The following is a 20,725-nucleotide window of genomic DNA, read 5'->3' on the forward strand; positions in this document are numbered from 1 at the left end:
TCTGTTGAATTTGCTCAGTGGGATGCACTGCCAAGTTACAGTTGTATGAACATACAAAAAAAAGGACATGAAAAGACCAGCTGGTCCATCAAGCCTGTCCTATGTGGTGCAACCTGGACACACCATTAAACCCAGCTCACCACCTTTCCCTCCACCATACCAAGTAATCTCCTGAGAGAGGCAGAAAAGCAGAGAAATAAAACCTTTGGCCAATAACTCTGAAGTTCTTCTGTGACCCCCCAGAAGCAATCAAGCAAACTCCAACAGACCACGGTGACGGGTCCCACTATCCCCATTAAACCACCTACTTTCTATAACTCAAGTGTCTTCCACTCACAGGAACTCGTCCAGCTCCATTTTGCGCTCTTGCAGCAAATCACTCACTGCTTGCACTGGTAACTTAATCCACAGGTCGCTGACTCTCTGTGAAAAGAACTTCCTGGCATCTAACCTAACTCTATGGCTTACAGATAGTATATTGCACAAACAGAGCCAAATGTGACATTTTTGTCTCAAAGTTATTGGCACAAAAGGGAAACATGCATTGTTACCCTGATGGCTTAAATAAATACTGTGAATAAAATCAAACAAAATCAATGGAAACTAATACTGGCATCATCTGCCAAATGTGAAATATAATTTGTGCTATTGCTTGTCTGGGTGAAAATGTACCTTTCATGTCTTGGTGTGTTTCCTGGAAACATATAAATTAATGTTAAAAAAATAGGTTTAAAAACATAGCTGAATTTTTTTCCTTTCCACAAGTTTTATAGTAAGTGACATTTGGCTATTTTCCTACTAATTAAAAATTGGTGACAGTTTTTGATATTCAAATCACTATGCTTGGAAAACTATTCAGGGAATACTCCAGAAATGGCAGATACTTTGATAAAGATATTGTTCAGTGCAAACTCAGCAAGTGTAAAATAAACATGTTGAGAAGAAGTAACCCCAAAGGTTTTGTGGGAAAATACACCACATGGTGTGGCACTGAACTATACTGATCCCTCGTTTTTAACCAGTCCTGACCAGAGCGACTGAGTGAGTGGTAAAATTAGCTTCAACCTTCCTAAACTCGGGAGGGAAAAGTCAGCAAGTGTTTATTTACTATCCAATGACTGTCCTGCTAAAGATGAGAATGAGTGATCATCAGTTGAGTACAGGGCTGGCCTGGACTGTGATGTATTCTGTGGTAAACCAGACTGCCCGAACTCACTATTCCAACTCATATAGGACGGGAATGGTAGCATAGTGGTTATGTTACTGGACTAGTAATCCCGAGGCCTGAACATGAGTTCAAATCTCAACACACCAGCTGGGGAATTTAAATTCAATGAATTAAATAAATCTGGAATAAAAAGCTTGTATCAGTAATGGTGACCATGAACCTATTGGATTGTTGTAAAAACCCATCTGGTTCACTAATGTCCTTTAGGGAAGGAAATCTGCTGTCCTTACCTGGTCTGGCCTATATGTGACTCCAGACCCACAGCAATGTGGTTGACGCTTAACTGCCCTCTGAAATGGTCTAACAAGTCACTCAATTATAACAAACCTCTGCAGAAAATAAAAACGGATGGACCACCTGGCAGCGACCTCAGCACTAACTCCTGACACGACAATGGCCCACTCAGCCAAGTCGACCTTGCAAAGGCGTCCCCACTAACATCTGGAGATGTGTGTAAAAATTGGGAGAGCTGTCCCACAGACTAGTCAAGCAACAGCCTGACATAGTCATACTCACAGAATCATACCTTTCAGCCAATGTACAAGACTTCACCATCCTGAGTATTTTTTTTTATTCGTTCCTGGGATTCGGGCGTCACTGGCAAGGCCAGCATTTATTGCCCATTCCTAGATGCCCTTGAGAAGGTGGTGGTGACCTGCCTTCTTGAACCACTGCAGTCTGTGTGGTGAAGGTACTCCCACAGTGCTGTTAGGTAGGGAGTTCCGGGATTTTGACCCAGCGACGATAAAGGATCAGCGGTATACTTCTAAGTCAGGATGGTGTGTGACTTGGAGGGGAACTTGGAGGTGGTGGTGTTCCCATGCGCTTGCTGCCCTTATCCTTCTAGGCGGTAGAGGCTGTGGGTTTGGGAGGTGCTGCCGAAGAAGCCTTGGTGAGTTGTTGCAGTGCATCTTGTAGATGGTACACACTGTAGCCACGGTACATTGGTGGTGGAGGGAGTGAATGTTTAAGGTGGTGGATGGGGTGCCAATCAAGCGGACTGCTTTATCCTGGATGGTGTTGAGCTTCTTGAGTATTAGCTGTCACTTATCAGCCCAAGCCTGAATGTCGTCCAGGTCTTGCTGCATGCGGGCATGGACTACTTCATTATCTGAGGAGTTGCGAATGGAACTGAATACTGTGCAATCATCAGCGAATATCCTCACTTCTGACCTTATGATGGAGGAAGGTCATTGATGAAGCAGCTGAAGATGGTTGGGCCTAGGACACTGCCCTGAGGAACTCCTGCGGCGATGTCCTGGGGCTGAGATGATTGACCTCCAACAGCCACATCCAGTTCCTAGGTATGACTCCAACCAGTGGAGAGTTTTCTCCCTGATTCCCATTGACTTAAATTTTACTAGGGCTCCTTGAGGCCACACTTGGTCAAATGCTGCCTTGATGTCAAGGGCAGTCACTCTCACCTCTGGAATTCAGCTCCTTTGTCCATGTTTGGACCAAGGCTGTAATGAGGCCTGGAGCTGAGTGTTTCTGGGCGAACCCAAACTGAGCTTCGGTGAGCAGGTAATTGGTGAGTAAGTGCCGCTTGATAGCACTGTCAATGACACCTATCATCACTTTGCTGATGATTGAGAGTAGACTGATGCAGTGGCTGGATTGGATTTGTCTTGCTTTTTATGGACAGGACATACCTGGGCAGTTTTCCACATTGTCAGGTAGATGCCAGTGTTGTAGCTGTACTGGAACAGCTTGGCTAGAGCTGTGGTTAGTTCTGGAGCACAAGTCTTCAGCACGATAGCCGGAATGTGGTTGGGGCCCATAGCCTTTGCTGTATCCAGTGCATTCAGCTGTTTCTTGATATCACGTGGAGTGAATCAAATTGGCTGAAGATTGGCTTCTGCGGTGGTGGGGACATCAGGAAGAGGCCGATATGAATCATCCACTCGGCACTTCTGACTGAAGATGGTTGTAAACGCTTCAGCCTTGTCTTTTGCACTCGTGTGCTGGGCTCCGCCATCATTGAGGATGGGGATATTCATGGAGCCTCCTCCTCCTGTTAGTTGTTTAATTGTCCAGCACCATTCACGACTGGATGTGGCAGGGCTGCAGAGCTTTGATCTGTTCAGTTGATTGTGGGATGGCTTAGCTTTGTCAATAGCATGCTGCTTTTGCTGTTAAGCATGCATGTAGTCTTGTGTTGCAGCTTCTCCAGGTTGGCACCTCATTTCTAGGTATGCCTGGAGCTGCTCCTGGCATGCTCTTCTGCACTCCTCATTGAACCAGGGTTGGTCCCCTGGCTTGATGGTAATGGTAGAGTGAGGGATATGCTGGGCCAGGAGGTTACAGATTGTGGTGGAATACAATTCTGCTGCTGCTGATGCCCGCAGTGCCTTTTGGATGCCCAGTTTTGAGCTGCTAGATCTGTTCTGAATCTATCCTATTTGGCACGGTGGTAGTGCCACACAACACGATGGAGGGTGTCCTCAGTGTGAAGACGGGACTTCCTCTCCACAAGGACTGTGTGGTGGTTACTGCTACCAATACTGTCATGAACAGAAGCATCTGCGACAGGTAGATTGGTGAGGACGAGGTCAAGTAGGTTTTTACCTCATGTTGGTTCTCTCACCACCTGCCACAGGCCCAGTCTGGCAGCTATGTCCTTCAGCACTCAGTCAGCTCGGTCAGCAGTGGTGCTACTGAGCCACTCTTGGTGATGGACATTGAAGTCTCCCACCCAGAATACATTCTGTGCCCTTGCTACTCTCAGTGCTTCTTCCAAGTGGTGTTCAACAAGGAAGAGTAATGATTCATCAGCTGAAGGAGGTTGGTAGGTGGTAATCAGCAGGAGGTATTCTTGCCCATGCTTGACCTGAAGCCATGAGACTTCATAGAGTCCAGAGTCAATGTTGAGGACTCACAGGGCCACTCCCTCCCGACTGTAAAACACTGTACTGCCACCTCTGGTGGGTCTGTCCTGGAGGTGGGAAAGGCACAGTATTCAGTTCCATTTGCAACTCCCAGATAATGAAGCAGTCCATGTTGTTATGTTCATTAATAACTAGTCGTTTTTATTAAGAACAGCTAGCTTTTGCTAGACACTTTATTGAGCACATGTGGACTAGGTACAGTATCTGTAGAGGCCTCCATCTTGACTGCTGCCTTGTGGGTAGCCTAGTGCATCCTGGGTAGCCCACTCTTATATACATACAGCACTACCTAGTGTACCATTCCAGAATGACAGGTTACTGATCATTACACATGTCCACATGCATCAAGACCTGGACGACATTCATGCTTGGGCTGATAAGTGGCAAATAACATTCGCGCCATACAAGTGCCAGGCAATGATTATCTCCAAGAGAGAATCTAACCATCGCCCCTTGACATTCAATGGCATTACCGGCTGAATCCCCCACCATCAACATCCTGGGGGTCACCACTAACCAGAAACTTAACTGGACCAGCCACATAAATACTGTGGCCACAAGAGCAGGTCAGAGGCTGGGTATTCTGTGGCAAGTGTCTCACCTCCCGACTCCCCAAAGCCTTTCTACCATCTACAAGGCACAAGTCAGGAGTGTGATGGAATACTCTCCACTTGCCTGGATGAGTGCAGCTCCAACAACACTCAAGAAGCTCGACACCATCCAGGACAAAGCAGCCCACTTGATTGGCACCCCATCCACCACCTTAAATATTCACTCCCTTTACCACCGGCATACCGTGGCTGCAGTGTGTACCATCTACAAGATGCACTGCAGCAACTCGCCAAGGCTTCTTCGACAGCAGCTCCCAAATCCACGACCTTTAATTTAATTCTTTTTTAAAAATTCATTGATGGGATGTGGGCGTCACTGGCTAGGCCTGCATTTAGTGCCCATCCCTAATTGCCCTTGAGAAGATGGTGGTGAGCCACCTTCTTGAACCGCTGCAGTCCATATGGTGTAGGTACACCCACAATGCTGTTAGGAAGGGAGTTCCAGGATTTTGGCCCAGCGACAGTGAAGGAACGGCGATACAGGTCCAAGTCAGGATGGTGTGTGGCTTGGAGGGGAACTTGTAGGTGGTGATGTTCCCATGCATCTGCTGCCCTTGTCCTTCTAAGTGGTAGAGGTCGCGGGTTTGGAAGGTGCTGTTGAAGGAGCTTTGGCGAGTTGCTGCAGTTCATCTTGTAGATGGTACATACTGCAGCCACAGTGCGCCGGTCTTGGAGGGAGTGAATGTTGAAGGTGGTGGATGGGGTGCCAATCAAGCGGGCTGCTTTATCCTGAATGGTGTCAAGCTTCTTGAGTGTTGTTGGAGCTGCACTCATCCAGGCAAATGGAGAGTATTCCATCACACTCCTGACTTGTGCCTTGTAGATGGTGGAAAGGCTTTGGGGAGTCAGGAGGTGAGACACTCGCCGTAGAATTCCCAGCCTCTGGCCTGCTCTTGTAGACACAGTATTTATATGGCTGATCCAGTTCAGTTTCTGATCAATGGTAACCCCCAGGATGTTGATAGTGGGGGATTCAGCGATGGTAATGCCATTGAATGTCAAGGGGAGATGGTTAGAGTCTCGCTTGTTGGAGATGGTCATTGCCTGGCACTTGTGTGGTGTGAATGTTACTTGCCACTTGTCAGCGCAAGTCTGAATGTTGCCCAGGTCTTGCTGCATATGGACACGGACTGCGTCAGTATCTGACGAGTCTCGAATGATGCTGAACAGTGTGCAATCATCAGCGAACATCCCCGCTTCTGACCTTATGATGGAGGGAAGGTCATTGATGAAACAGTTGAAGATGGTTGGGCCTAGGACACTGCCCTGACGAACTCCTGCAGTGATGTCATGTGATTGAGATGAATGACCTCCAACAACCACAGCAACTTCCTTTGTGCTAGGTATGATTCCAACCAATGGAGAGTTTTCCCCTTGATTCCCATTGACTTCAGTTTTGCTAGGGCTCCTTGATGCCACACTCGATCAAATGCTGCCTTGATGTCAAGGGCAGTCACTCTCACCTCACCTCTTGAGTTCAGCTCTTTTGTCCATGTTTGGACCAAGGCTGTAATGAGGTCAGGAGCTGAGTGGCCCTGGCAGAACCCAAACTGGGCGTCAGTTAGCAGGTTATTGCTGAGTAAGTGCCGCTTGATAGCACTGTCGACGACACCTTCCATCACTTTGCTGATGATTGAGAGTAGACTGATGGGACGGTAATTGGCCGGGTCGGATTTGTCCTGCTTTTTGTAGACAGGACATACTTGGGCAATTTTCCACATTGCCGGGTAGATGCCAGTGTTGTAGCTGTACTGGAACAGCTTGGCTAGGGGCGCAGCTAGTTCTGGAGCACAAGTCTTCAGTACTATTGCCGGAATGTTGTCAGGGCCCATAGCCTTTGCAGTATCCAGTGTCTTCAGCCGTTTCTTGACATCACGTGGAGTGAATTGAATGGGCTGAAGACTGGCATCTGTGATGCTGGGGACCTCAGGAGGAGGCCGAGATGGATCATCCACTCGGCACTTCTGGCTGAAGATAGTTGCAAATGCTTCAGCCTTGTCTTTTGCACTCACGTGCTGGGCTCCACCATCATTGAGGATGGGGATATTTTTGGAGCCTCCTCCTCCTGTTAACTGTTTAATTGTCCACCACCACTCACAACTGGATGTGGCAGGACTGCAGAGCTTTGATTTGATCCGATGGTTGTGAGATCGCTTAGCTCTGTCTATCGCATGTTGCTTCCGTTGTTTGGCATGCAAGTAGTCCTGTGTTGTAGCCACACCAAGTTGACACCTCATTTTTCGGTATCCCTGGTGCTGTTCCCGGCATGCTCTCCTGCACTCTTCGTTAAACCAGGGTTGATCTCCCAGCTTGATGGTAATAGTAGAGTGAGAGATATGCCGGGCCATGAGGTTACAGATTGTGGTTGAATACAATTCTGCTGCTGCTGATGGCCCACAGCGCCTCATGGATGCCCAGTTTTGAGTTGCCAGATCTGTTCGAAATCTGCCCCATTTAGTCAAAATCCTGGAACTCCCTCCCTTACAGCATTGTAGGAGTACCTTCACCACATGGACTGCAGCGGTTCAAGAAGGCGGCTTACCACCACCTTTATCACCTAGAAGGACAAGGACAGCAGGCGCATGGGAACACCACCACCCCCAAGTTCCCCTCCAAGTTATGCACCATCCTGACTTATATCGCTGATCCTTCATCGTCGCTGGGTCAAAATCCTGGAACTCCCTCTCTTACAGCATTGTAGGAGTACCTTCACCACACGGACTGCAGCGGTTCAAGAAGGCGGCTCACCACCACCTTCTCAAGAGCAATTAGGGATGGGCAATAAATGCTGGCCTGCCAGTGATGCCCACATCCCAGGAACGGATTTTTTTTTAAATGATGGACGACTACTTGGGCAAAATACCAGATTGCAGCCGTCACATGATGAAATGTGAGTTGTCATTTTAAAAATGACGTAGCAAAGAGAGAAAACCAGAGGGGAAAATTCGAAGAGAAAATGAAAATTGTACAAAAGACATTGTGCTACTGCATAAATTGTGTCAATATGGCTCTAACTGATTACCCATTTTAATTTTTTTAATTTAATAACTTACTGTATTATAGGAAACAGAAAGTGGAGGTGAGTAAGTTAGAAACAGTTACCAAATCTCGGTTTAGATAAAATTAGAAAAATATCCAAACTCCAAATCAGGAACTGCTTTATTGTGTAGACTTAACTAACTAATGAAAATATATAAAAACAACCACATTTCCACAATATAACGTCCCAAGGCAAAGTACCCAGGTGAATTTCTTGGGCCAAACATATCGATAATTGCACACCAATAGCTCAGTAGGCAATGTACTGACCGCATGGTGTGGTACTGAGCTCTACAAACTAGGAAAGTCCCAGGTTCAACCTTTGATCTGAGCTGAGTTAACTGTACTCATCTGGAACAATGATGGGGTTGCAGTGTCCCTAGACTAGGAAAAGGAGAACAAAAAGCAGAATGTTCCTGTTTTTCATTGTTATCTAGTGAGCATTTGTTGAAAGGTGTTTGTGTGTGTGCATCTGTGTGCATGCGTGTGTGCACCCATGAATGTATGTATGCGTATGTTTTTGTGTGTGCGTGCATGCATATGTGTGTGTGTGTGCGCGAATATGTGGCCATCATTGGGCTTGGTGACACTCACTCACTAAAGAGTAGCTGCTGAGGCAAGGCACTGGAGGGTTGTGGCGGGCTATGGAATTACACCCAATCAGAAATAACCACTTTCAGAAGAACAGGAGAGTAATTTAGGAAAAAAGATGAGAAAGATAAATTTTTCTGGTTAATATATAGTCGAAAGTTTATACAAAACATGGCCATCCTGTGATATGACAAATATCTCTAGAGATTCGTTCAGCCTCACATTGTCAAATCAACATCTGGCCATGATATACCCTCCATGTGTCCTCGTTGCAGTTTTATTTAGAAGTGGGTAGTGCTATTATTCAGCATTACTTCTTTCCAAACTCTAAAGGAACCAATTGGTCTGTATTCAGGGAAACAAACATATACAGGAACCTGCTGATAAATGTGTCACTCCTGCAGTCACTCTGATAAAGATTTAAAATTTCTCTAAAGTCTGTCACATGCCTCCTGTGGCTTGTCTCAGCCAGCCAAGATGCATTGTTTATGACAATATGTCAAAGAGTTATATTTGCTGAAAAGTTTATGATAAATGATGGACTGATGCCAAAATAATCCTAACAACACATGTTGCAATTGCCTTTTATTTCATCATCTCAAGTCTAAGGCCACATTTTGCAACCAATCTTAAAGGATGACATGAATATGCCTCAGCATGGTTAACTCTTGAAGCAGCACCATTAAAGAAGTATCCTATCTGAGTTAAGTCAATTAATACTATGAATTAAAATGATCTATATCAGCATTTAACATGGAAAATAACAAGTACAACCACCATGCAATAAAATGAATATATTATGAAAACTGCAAAGGATGCTTAGCACTCAGCAAGCTAGAGTGCTGTCTTTGCTTAGCCACAAATATTTGCTGCACTTTTGAGCTCCAAATCAATCAGAAAAGATTTTTTAAACCTAATAAATGATTCTTTTCAGTGGAAGAAACAAAAATTAGAGAAGATAAAATGTTGTTTTATAATAGCATCTGATTCTTAAATCACTAAAAAATGTTAATTGTTAAGTATTATATATTTGTAGTAATAAGAAAATGGACCCCATGGCTGGTGGACAGCTTTCTTCCACATTCCCAGGTTTTAAATTCTTTGGAAGGCAATTCATTTAAATACTATTCAGTAGTTAAAAGTATTTTTTACCAATACAAGAATCAAAGAAAATGCAGTACTTCAACTATCAATAGAAAAATAATTTCCTTTCGCTAGTTAGGAGACACAAACCAGCCTGTCTGACATTTGCACTCAGGATTCCTCTAGCAAGTGAATCTTGCAAGCACACATCCTGGGGCGCTTCATGTTAGGTATGTCATTATGCACATTGCATACATGCATTATCACACAACATGCATACGACAGTGCAACATGCATAGGGCATCATGCAACATGCATAGGTCATCACACAATGTGCATATGTCCTCACGCAACACGCATAGGTCATCACGCAATGTGCATAGGTCATCACGAAACGGGCATACGTCATCACGCAACGTGAACCAGAAGCAAGGAAGATTCTAGTTTTTGAAAGTGAAAAATAGGAAAAAATTGATTTTTACATATTTATTAACCCAGGAAAATCCAGGAATTTATCAGTGGAAATTGGTTATTTAAAAAAACCCAATTTAAATGGTGCTATTCATGTGTGAGCCGAGACAGTGTCTGTTCTACCATGGAGGACATCACAGTGAAGCCAGTGCCCACAGCAGGAATCTTCCTCCTTGGCCCACAAAACTCTGGCCTGCTGCTGGCCTGTGCGAGGCCTCCTTCCCCCACCTCCCCCCGCCCCCCCCCCCCCGACCACCCACGCCATCAAGTTTTTGGAGAGAATTCTGAGGCCCAGGCTCCGGAAAGCTTTATCACTAAGTGAGGAAATTGAAATATCCACACTGTCGTCCAGAATTAGAAGAGGGGAAGGTGTGAGCAAGATGCAGGGCCAGGCTGCAGAGGTAAGGGAGGAGCAAGGCCATAATGGAATTTTATAGACAAAAATGAGGATTTTGAAATCAATGGCTTGGGCCATGGGCAGGACATGGAGGTTGGCAGGACAAGGATAACAGGTAAGCTGTTCTGACGGAAGGTCCTTGACCTGAAACGTTAACTCTGTTTCTCTCTCCACAGATGCTGCCTGGCCTGCTGAGTATTTCCTGCATTTTCTGTTTTTATTACAGGTAAGTGGGACTTAGTGCAGGATAGGATTCAGGAGGCCAGGTTCTGGTTGAACTCAAGCTTGTGTAGGATGGAGCTTGGGAGGCTGGCAAGGAGCGCACTGCAGAAATCTACTTGGAGGCGAAAAAGTCATGGAAGGGGAGAAAATTGCAAGCAAATAAACAATGTCAGTGATCTGAGACCTCGCATGTGGTTCATCAACACACCAGTCACTGAGTAATAATAAGCAAGCTTATATCTATGGCTTCCCAAGCACATTGAGTTCCTGTGATGAAATATTCCATTCATCACTGCCTGTGACTGTGGTCGGTTTCAGTGTCATTTCCCTTCCCCCAGTCCTCATTGTATTGTTAATTGGAATGTGCTGTGTGCGTAGGGCTCCGCCCATACCTGGCCCCTTTTGTAAGCTAGCTCAGTCTGGCCTCAGTCTCCAGAAGGAAGATACCTCTCTCTCTTACGTGTTACTTTCTAAGTTAATAAAAGCCTTGTTTTGTTTCGCTAACATCGAGTCTCGGAATTATTGAGGCACATCAATTTTATTAACTTATTTTTCAACACTATGGATCAACTCCTGAAACCCGAACGTTTGGATTTGGATCAACATGCTCCGGACGCATCAGCACGCTTCGGACACTGGTTTTAGTGTATGGAATTCTTCCTGGACAATTCCGCAGCCGTCAAAGACGCTACGGACGCTGCGAGGATGAGACTCGGAATTCTGCGGAATTGGGTAAGCCACCGGGTTTACCCCCTCATCCAAGACGCCGATACGTACCTGGCCGCCTGCGACATCTTAAAGGCGCATTACCAGCAGCCTACGAATGAGGTGTATGCTAGGCATCTGCTCGCTACTCGCGCACAGCGACCTGGGGAATCGGTGGAGGAGTTCCTAAGCACCCTGAAAATGCTTGGCAAAGACTGCAAGTGCCGAGATGTAAAAGCCGCAGTGTACACTGACGAGCTTGTTCGCGATGCCTTTATCACAGGCCTCAGCTCCACTTACATCCGACAAAGACTGCTGGAAAAAACGGGGTTGGACCTGAAACAGGCTGCGGACACCGCGCGATCCCTGGATGTGGCCCAGAGAAACTCGGACGCCTACTCTTCAGCCCGCGCCGTCCACGCCACCACGTGTGCACCGAGGGCGCCGCCATCTTGGAAGGCATCTTCCCCGCCCGGCAGCCCGACACCGGCGGGGCCCCGCTCTACCCCCAGAAGCCCTACGACAGCCGCGATGCGTCAGGGACCCAACTGCTACTTCTGCGGGCAGCCAAAACACACCAGAAACCTGTGCCCGGCGAAAGGCACCACCTGCTTTAAGTGCGGTAAGAAGGGGCACTTCGGGAAGGTGTGCAGAGGGAACCCCGCCGGAAAACCAACCGCCGGAAAACCCGCCACCGCCGCGTGTGCGCCGTGGGAGCGGCCATCTTGGACGCCATCTTGCCTGACCTCATGGGGTCCGCCAACTTATGAGCAGACAGCGTGGACGCCATCTTGTATCGATCAGGGCCCTACAGTGGCATCGGTCACAGTGGACCAGACCAGGCCGCACCCGCTATCCAAATCAATGGTGGACATCGAGGTAAACGGGTGCCGGGTTAAATGTTTAATTGACAGTGGAAGCACGGAGAGTTTTATCCACCCTGAACTGGCACAGCAACTCTCCCTAAAGGTGGTCCCTGTTCAGGGTACCATCTCTATGGCTGATAAAACCCAGACATCGACCATTCTGGGTTACTGCACGGTACAATTGGGCGTTAACGGAACTGTATACGATAATTTTAAAGTATTAATCATGAAGAACCTATGTGCGAGCGTGATCTTGGGCCTGGATTTCCAGTGCAACCACCAAAGCATCACGCTCAAGTACGGTGGATCCCAGCCGCCCCTCACAGTGTGCGGTCTGGCTACCCTGAAGGTAAAGCCGCCTTCGCTATTCGCGAACCTTACCCCTAACTGCCAGCCAATAGCGACCAAAAGCAGGAGGTACAGCTGGGAGGACAGGCGGTTTATCGCGACTGAGGTAGACAGGCTCCTGAAAGAGCGCATTATTGAACGCAGCAACAGCCCGTGGCGCGCCCAAGTGGTAGTGGTAAGGGGTAGCGAGAAGAAACGGATGGTGATCGACTATAGCCAAATGATCAACAGGTACACCCAACTAGACGCCTACCCGCTACCCCGCATATCAGAAATGGTGAACCAAATCGCCCAATACCAGGTGTTCTCCACCATCGACCTCAAGTCAGCGTACCACCAGCTCCCTATCAGACCAGAGGACCGCCCGTACACTGCCTTCGAGGCGAACGGACGCCTCTACCAATTCCTCAGAGTCCCCTTTGGGGTGACGAATGGGGTCTCGGTTTTTCAGAGGGAGATGGACCGCATGGTCGATGACCACCACTTGCAGGCAACCTTCCCCTACCTCGACAACGTCACCATCTGCGGCCACAATCAGCAGGATCACGACTTGAACCTCGAGAGGTTCCTGGAAACCGCACAAAAACTCAACCTCACCTACAACGAGGACAAGTGCGTTTTCAACACCACGCGCCTCTGCATACTAGGCAGCGTGGTGGAGAATGGGGAAATTGGACCAGACCCCGACCGATTGCGCCCCCTACGGGAGCTGCCCCTGCCCAACACTCCCAAAGCCCTGAAAAGGTGCCTGGGGTTATTTTCTTATTATTCCCAATGGGTCCCCAACTACTCCGACAAAGCCCGCCCCCTCTTGAAAGCATCCTCTTTCCCGCTCTCTGCTGAGGCCCACGCCGCCTTCAAAAGCATTAAGCAGGATATTGAGCGGGCCACGCTACAGGCAGTGGACGAGAACACTCCATTTCAAGTGGAAAGTGATGCGTCTGACTTCGCCTTGGCGGCCACCCTCAACCAGGCGGGGCGGCCCGTAGCTTTCTTCTCGAGGACCCTCCAAGGGCCCGAGATCAGACACTCCTCTGTGGAAAAGGAGGCCCAAGCCATCGTGGAGGCAGTGCGCCACTGGCGCCACTACCTAGCCGGCAAACGCTTCACCCTACTTACCGACCAGCGGTCGGTAGCGTTTATGTTCAATAATAAACAGAGGGGGAAGATTAAAAATGATAAGATTCTTAGGTGGCGGATCGAGCTCTCCACCTTCGAGTACGACATCATTTACCGGCCAGGGGCCCTTAACGAATCCCCTGACGCCCTCTCACGAGGGATGTGTGCCAGCGCCACCGGGGATCGGCTACAGACCCTCCACAACGACCTATGCCACCCAGGGGTCACGCGGCTGTTCCACTTCATAAAGTCACGTAACTTACCCTACTCGATTGAGGAAGTTCGGTCTCTGACCAGGAACTGCCGCACTTGCGCTGAGTGCAAGCCTCGGTTCTACCGCCCAGATAGAGCCCACTTAATCAAAGCTACACGGCCCTTTGAGCGGCTCAGCTTAGATTTCAAGGGCCCCCTCCCGTCCGTCGACCGCAATGTTTACTTCCTGAACATTGTGGACGAATACTCCCGGTTCCCATTCGCCTTCCCCTGCCCAGACATGACCAGCGCCACGGTCATTAAATGCCTCAACAGCCTGTTCTGCCTGTTCGGTATGCCGAGCTACATCCATACGGATAGGGGGGCGTCCTTCATGAGTGAAGAGCTACGCCAGTACATGCTGTCCAAGGGGATCGCCACGAGCCGTACCACCAGCTACAACCCCCGGGGTAACGGCCAAGTGGAGCGAGAGAACGGGACAGTATGGAAAGCAGTCACTCTAGCTCTAAGGACCAAGGGCCTCCCTATCTCCCGCTGGCAGGAAGTCCTCTCGGATGTGCTCCATTCGATACGGTCGCTATTGTGTACGGCCACTAATGCCACGCCTCATGAACGAATGTTTGTCTTTCCCCGGAAATCCACCTCAGGCATATCCATGCCGTCATGGCTCTCCACCCCAGGTCCGGTACTCGTGCGAAGGCATGTGAGGGGCCACAAGACGGACCCTCTCGTGGAGCCAGTACACCTACTCCACGCCAACCCCCAATACGCATATGTCCGGCACGCCGACGGAAGGGAGGACACCGTGTCCATAAAAGACGTCGCCCCAGCCGGCATCGACAACAACCACGGCAATAGCAGCAACAACGATCACAGCAACTCTTACCCACCCACTACTCTTTCATCACCCCCAGGAAGAACATCGACCAACGGCACCCCCACCAACTACCCCTTCAACAACCCTGGCGGCACCCCCGGCAGAGACCCAGGAGACTACCGGGGACACCCAGCCGACACCCGCGGCACCACAACAGCCACGTCGGTCGCAGAGGACTATCAAACCCCCGAACAGACTAAATCTATAGAAGGGGTGAATGTGATGAAATATTCCATTCATCACTGCCTGTGACTGTGGTCGGTTTCAGTGTCATTTCCCTTCCCCCAGTCCTCATTGTATTGTTAATTGGAATGTGCTGGAATGTGCTGTGTGCGTAGGGCTCCGCCCATACCTGGCCCCTTTTGTAAGCTAGCTCAGTCTGGCCTCAGTCTCCAGAAGGAAGATACCTCTCTCTCTTACGTGTTACTTTCTAAGTTAATAAAAGCCTTGTTTTGTTTCGCTAACATCGAGTCTCGGAATTATTGAGGCACATCAGTTCCCTAACTTCATCAGGCCTGTCATTGAAATTGCTGAGCAGGTTTGGTTTTTCTTCACAGAAAGAGAATGTCAGTGAATGAGTCATTTGGGTCTAATTTTGTGTACATCCTGGGGGTCGTTTTTAACTTCACCGCCTGGGTGGTAAACTGATGGAACAGAGTGTATGCCCTTTGTAGAACCTGCCCAGTCTTCATTCCATTGACTGGAGCAAAATATCAGGCAGGTTCTGCAATGGGCAAGTGATCTGCTCCACCAGGTTACCACCCAGGCAGTGACATTGAACCCCCTCCCCCCCCATACTCCCATATCTGGTTTGCAAACAATGTTGACAAGTAGGCCTGGGGATTGCTTAGTGCCCCCTCCCATCAGCCTGTTAACGGTGCAGGGTCCAAGGAGCGAAGGACATGTAAAGAACATGGCATGGGAAGACCCAATTGAGGAAAGGAGAAAAAAAACTTGAAAAGAACAATACAGCACCCACAGTGGCTCAATGAGTAGCTGAAACATACAGACCCGAAAGTTTCAGGTTTCATCCCCAGTCTGTTTTGAGTTAACTGATCTAAGTTGATACACTTGTTGAGGGATTAGAATTGGCCAAAGTGCTGCTAGGTTCAGGATAAGATATCCAGCCAGTGTGCCTGCTACTGATTGATATTCAGTGAGCCCTGCTGGAAGTGCACTTGTGAGTATTGAATGGTGATACAATTGATGTTGATGTGTTTGACAAGGACTGCCGACACTCACTGTTAATGCTCACATACGTGAGTCTTAACAGTCAGTGTCTGGCCCCCACGGAGTTGTACCCCAATAAGGAGTCAATACTTTCATGGGGTGCGGGGGAGAGAAAGTTGGCTGAGAAAATTGGTGAGATAAAAAGAGCAACTGTTACCTGACAATGGAAGCTCGCAACTTAAATACAGTTGAAATTGTGATGTGCGCCGTGCAGAAATGAATGTACTGCAGATACGAACAACATAGCTTCGAGTGTTGGAATACTAATGCACAGTGTCACAAACTAGATTGATTGTTGGTTCAATCCCCACTCCAGTAATTTTCCAAATGTGCTAAGCTGGGGGGAATGGAATGGAGACTGTGGCAGCCTCCTGTGGCATGAAGGGAAAGCCAGAAAAGAGAGTTAGACCAGGGTGGTGCACAGCACCTCCTGACATAGGAACATAACAATTGCTAAATGACAAAAGACCAAGGTCCATATAGATCACCTTCTACCATCCTGGTAGTTGCATGGTACAACAATAATAGAGTTGTTGATGATTCATTGCAATCAATCTCTGTCAATTAGCCCACAACAGACCCAGACATGATGTGAGGAAAACCCCAGTAGTGACGAGCTTTGGAAACCAAAGGTCCAAAGTTACCTGTTCCTCCCAAGTATGCTACACTTACCACATGTCATGTCTCAAATTACTCATATACAGTACTGACAGCTACTATTAAGTGTTCAGTAGCAGTGGTCTCTGGAGCAGCTCATGCATCTGTACTGTCAGCAGCAGCACAAGAAAGCCAAATGAGTCTGAAGACAGTGGCTAATTTAAAAAGAAAGAACATTACAAAAGAAAGTTTGAAAAAGCTGCAAGATACAGCCTACTCTTGATCATTTGAACTAGTGGTTTGCTCTAAAAATCGGAATTATCCAATAATTTGAATTAAGCAGCGTAAACAACAGAGCAAAGTGAGAATTTAGTATGCAAAAGATTTGAATGGACAGATAGCTTGAATTAAGCAACTTCAAATTAAGAGGAATATACTGTAGTTGTGAAGATGTACACCAGTGCTTCACAAGTTAGGTATCTGACTTCCACAGGTAAGAAATTCCAGTCTCGCCTGCAATATGTCTTGTCGATTTCTCCCCCCCCCCGGCAGAGGGGACATTAGTAAAATAGACAGTAATTCCTGTTGTTCTTAATTAAATTTAAAAAGGCTGGCATTGAGTACACCATAGTAATTAAAAAGCTAACTCGCACTGAATTAATATTATTAGCATTTTCTGTATGACACTGTTCATTAACCCAACCCAGTGTACAGAACTAGACAGTACTGTTAAAACAGCAGACCACAATATTTGCATTGTGTGGCAGTTACACTTCAGTGAATGAAGATGACAGATCATATACCTTATTGTCGCACGCAATTGGTTTCTTGCATTCCTCACAGGTATTAGAATAAAGGCTTTCATAGCACTTCACACAATAGGGGTTCTCCTCTCTAAGGATGTATTTCTTCCCAAAGAGGGACTCCTTGCAGTAGTGGCAGTCAAAGCGTTCTGTCATTGTGCTTTTTAGAAAGCTCCAAGCACCTAAAATTCAAAACAAGAGCAGGAAATTGAAACAGTCCTGATTATCTCAATGCATTTCAGCACATCTACATTTGACTCAGTTCAGTCATAACAAGAATAAAAGCATTTACAGATCAGCAGCACTCAGTGTGACATCAGAAATGTAAATTGTGACAGATTGTCGCAGTCACTCACTGTTCCGATGGTCAGACACAAACTAAGGTGTTAGATCACCAGCCCCTAGAATTCATACAGTTTGAACTGCTGCATGCCTAGTATCTGGTGAGTGTTGTGTTGAAGCAATTGAGTGGCTGGCTGCCTAATAAAATCCCTGTGTCATTTTACCATATAAGGGTATAAAAGCTAGGAAATCATTCTCTCTCAGAGCCTAGCTACAGCTGGCAGCTGACCCTCCTTCTCCATAGGTTTACTGTTTTTCCACATTGCCTTCTCTCTAATATTTCCTAATGAGTAAGTCCCCAGGCTCATTTTAACTAGCACAGAAACAGAGTATGCCTCCACAAGGGGCTTGTAAACAAATCCCTAGATAATTTATTAAAATAGACGAAGATATCATAAACCGTTTTGACTTAAATGAATTTCATGTTCAGTGTGTACAAATAAGTCATCTTGTTCTGTATGTAGTCATTCAACCTTATACATCACTATAATGTTGTAGCACTGGGATTAAATTAAAATGCAGGACTTTGAGAAATTCTTTTTTTTACTTTCTGTGTGGATAGATAATTAAATAAATCAATATACATCTACATGTAGGGTTATTGTTATTACCCTTTTCCAGAGTTAATCCTACTGTCTAATTATTGTAGTCCACTAAAGCACTCGCAATATTACATGAGGTGCAAGACCCTGCTACTTAATCTAATTCCTAGATTGTTCGATCTTTACATTGGGATCAATCTGTATTTGTACTGTTAGATTTGTTGTTCGGATTGAATGGGGAATGTGAGAGCATGAGTATCTAACAAAAAATGACTCTGATACAGTGTGTGCGTACAAATATTCATTTATTATCCCATAAGGGCTTGAGTCCAGTTCAAAATGACTTTAATTATAACCACTAAAGGAGCAGATTCACAGGACTGTGTCCCAAATGAGGTAACCATTCATCCCTCCTACATTTGCAGTATTGTATGAACTAACCCAATCTGTAGTAGCCTTAACTTTGTGCCACTAATGGTATTCATAAAGGATGAGTTGCTTCTGGTAATGATCTGGATGGCAATGCAGGGTTTTCCTTTCAACTAGTGATAATAACCTTATTAACATTTTGGGACCCCATAGAGGAATCTACCATTATCGGTTCTTCAGCTGCTGTACCAAGCTTGCTTAAGGAGAATATTAATTCATAATTTGAGGCCTTCTACATTCAGGTACCTGCTAGATCAAGCAGGGTTAATATATTAAGCGCCTTCAACTCAATTACTGGATAGAGCTTTCCTTCCAGTCCAACTTTTGGTACCTTCAGGCTCTTTGAGTGGGCGGAAGTTCTCACTGGAACCTCTGCCACCAAGGATGTCTATTCCCATTTGTTACACCAGTGGCCAGGTCATATCTAACATGTTTTTTTGATATATACGTACCAGTATTGAGGCCCAATTAATACCGGTAAGATCATCTTCAATCCTCTAGGCTAACTTGCTGTTCCAGACACCATCTCTGTTGAATGGTCATCAGTGTGTTGCTAAAAACGAGTTGGTGGCCTGGTGCCGAGGCCCACCTGGTGTCTCTTCATAATGACCTTAGGAAGGGAACCAGCAACCCAAAACTGACAAAAGATCAGTACAAAAACAGTCACGGGTTGGATTGTGTACTGTTTGAATTCTATGAAAGGGTTTGTTTCTTGGTCGAAAATTGCTTGCGTTATTAGTCTGCTGTGCTTTTGTGTTTCTTTATATTTTCTTCTGGTTTTATTTTGTAGGGTTTTTTTCTTTTATGGTGGAGGTTTTATACTTTTGTTTTTGCACTTGGGCTTAGGCAGGTCTTGTTTCCTCTGATAACTGTACCCTTCCTCCCCCACAATCATAAAATTAGCTATCAGTTGGTGGCACAATATTGCACAAGTCTCTTGTCAGTCCTAATAACAGAAGTAAATACATTGCACAACAGCCACAAGCTGTTATCAGAGCAGGAAATGATGACAATGCATTGCAAAGCTGTAAGATGTATTTTCTTATTTTAATTTTCAGAGCTCAGAATAATAATTACAGCCTGTTAGAAGACAACTGTAGCGCTCTGGACAGCTTATATGCCTTGCGGTGGCAGTGTCTATTGGAAGTATTGCAGAACTGCAGATTGTGAAACATTGACAGCTGACTGACTTTCTGGTGGAATATTTGAATATGCAATGAAATTGCAAACGAGCATGCATAACTGATAAACGGTATCATAAACTCCAATGACTTTCCAATAATGATGGAGTTGATATTATACATGGTTCCAGATCTAAAAACTATGGGAGAATTTTCCAGTGGTTAACCAGTGCAGGGATCTCTGAAATTATCATTGTCAATCATCCACAATTAAAGGCACAGTGGTAGGAATTATTGCATAAAGTGCCACCATAGAAAGAGGAGTAGTCCATTCAGCCCCTCAAGCCTGTTCTGCTATTCAGTTAGATCATGGCCAATCTGTACCTCAATTCCATTTACCCACCTTTGATCCATACCCCTTGATACCCTTACATAACAAAAATCTATTGATCTTGGTCTAGGAAATTTAAATTGATCTATCATCCACAACCTTTTGGGGGAGAGAGTTCCAGATTCCCACTACCCTTTGTGTGAAAAAGTGCTTCCTGATTTCACTCCTAAATGGACTGCTATAATTTTAAGAATATGACCCCTCGTTCTGGATTCCATCACCAGAGGAAATTATTTCTCTGTATCTGCCTGATCAAATCCCTTTATCATTTTAAACACCACAGTTTGATCACCCCTCAAACTTCTAAACTCAAAAGAATACAAGTCACTTTACACAACCTGTCCTCATAATGTATCCTTTAAGCTCCCGGCATCATTCTGGTGAATCTGTGCTGTATTCCCCTCAAGGTCAATATAGCCTTCCTGAGGTGTCGTGCCCAAAACTGAACGCAGTGCTTCAGATAGGGTCTGACCATAGCTCTGTACAACTGAAGCATAACTTTGTACTTCAGCCTCTTTGAGTTAAAGGCCAACATTCCATTAGTCTTTTGATTACGTTTTGTATTGTGCACTAGCTTTTAGTGATTTGTGTACTTGGACAACAAAATCTCTT

General features: G+C 46.2%; 1 protein-coding gene and 1 long non-coding RNA gene across 8 annotated transcripts in view; one reads left to right on the forward strand and one right to left on the reverse strand.

The window, feature by feature from the left end:
- Positions 1-20,725, reverse strand: part of LOC147111775 (four and a half LIM domains protein 2) — a 69,694-nt gene that overhangs the window by 30,856 nt on the left and 18,113 nt on the right. For all 7 annotated transcript variants that reach the window (XM_085998987.1, XM_085998986.1, XM_085998985.1 and 4 more), the window contains one exon: positions 17,289-17,470. In XM_085998987.1, the coding sequence (XP_085855113.1) occupies positions 17,289-17,444 (156 nt within the window). In that variant the 5' untranslated portion in view covers positions 17,445-17,470. The remainder of the gene's footprint in view (positions 1-17,288; positions 17,471-20,725) is intronic.
- On the forward strand, positions 17,466-20,013 carry LOC147111776 (uncharacterized). Its single transcript, XR_015079745.1, has 2 exons — positions 17,466-17,731; positions 19,660-20,013. It is a non-coding gene; the product is annotated as an uncharacterized LOC147111776 (long non-coding RNA).

Source organism: Somniosus microcephalus, chromosome 10, assembly GCF_052327205.1.
Source record: "Somniosus microcephalus isolate GS21.2 chromosome 10, FLI_Smic_1.0, whole genome shotgun sequence".
In the NCBI taxonomy this organism is placed as follows: domain Eukaryota; kingdom Metazoa; phylum Chordata; class Chondrichthyes; order Squaliformes; family Somniosidae; genus Somniosus; species Somniosus microcephalus.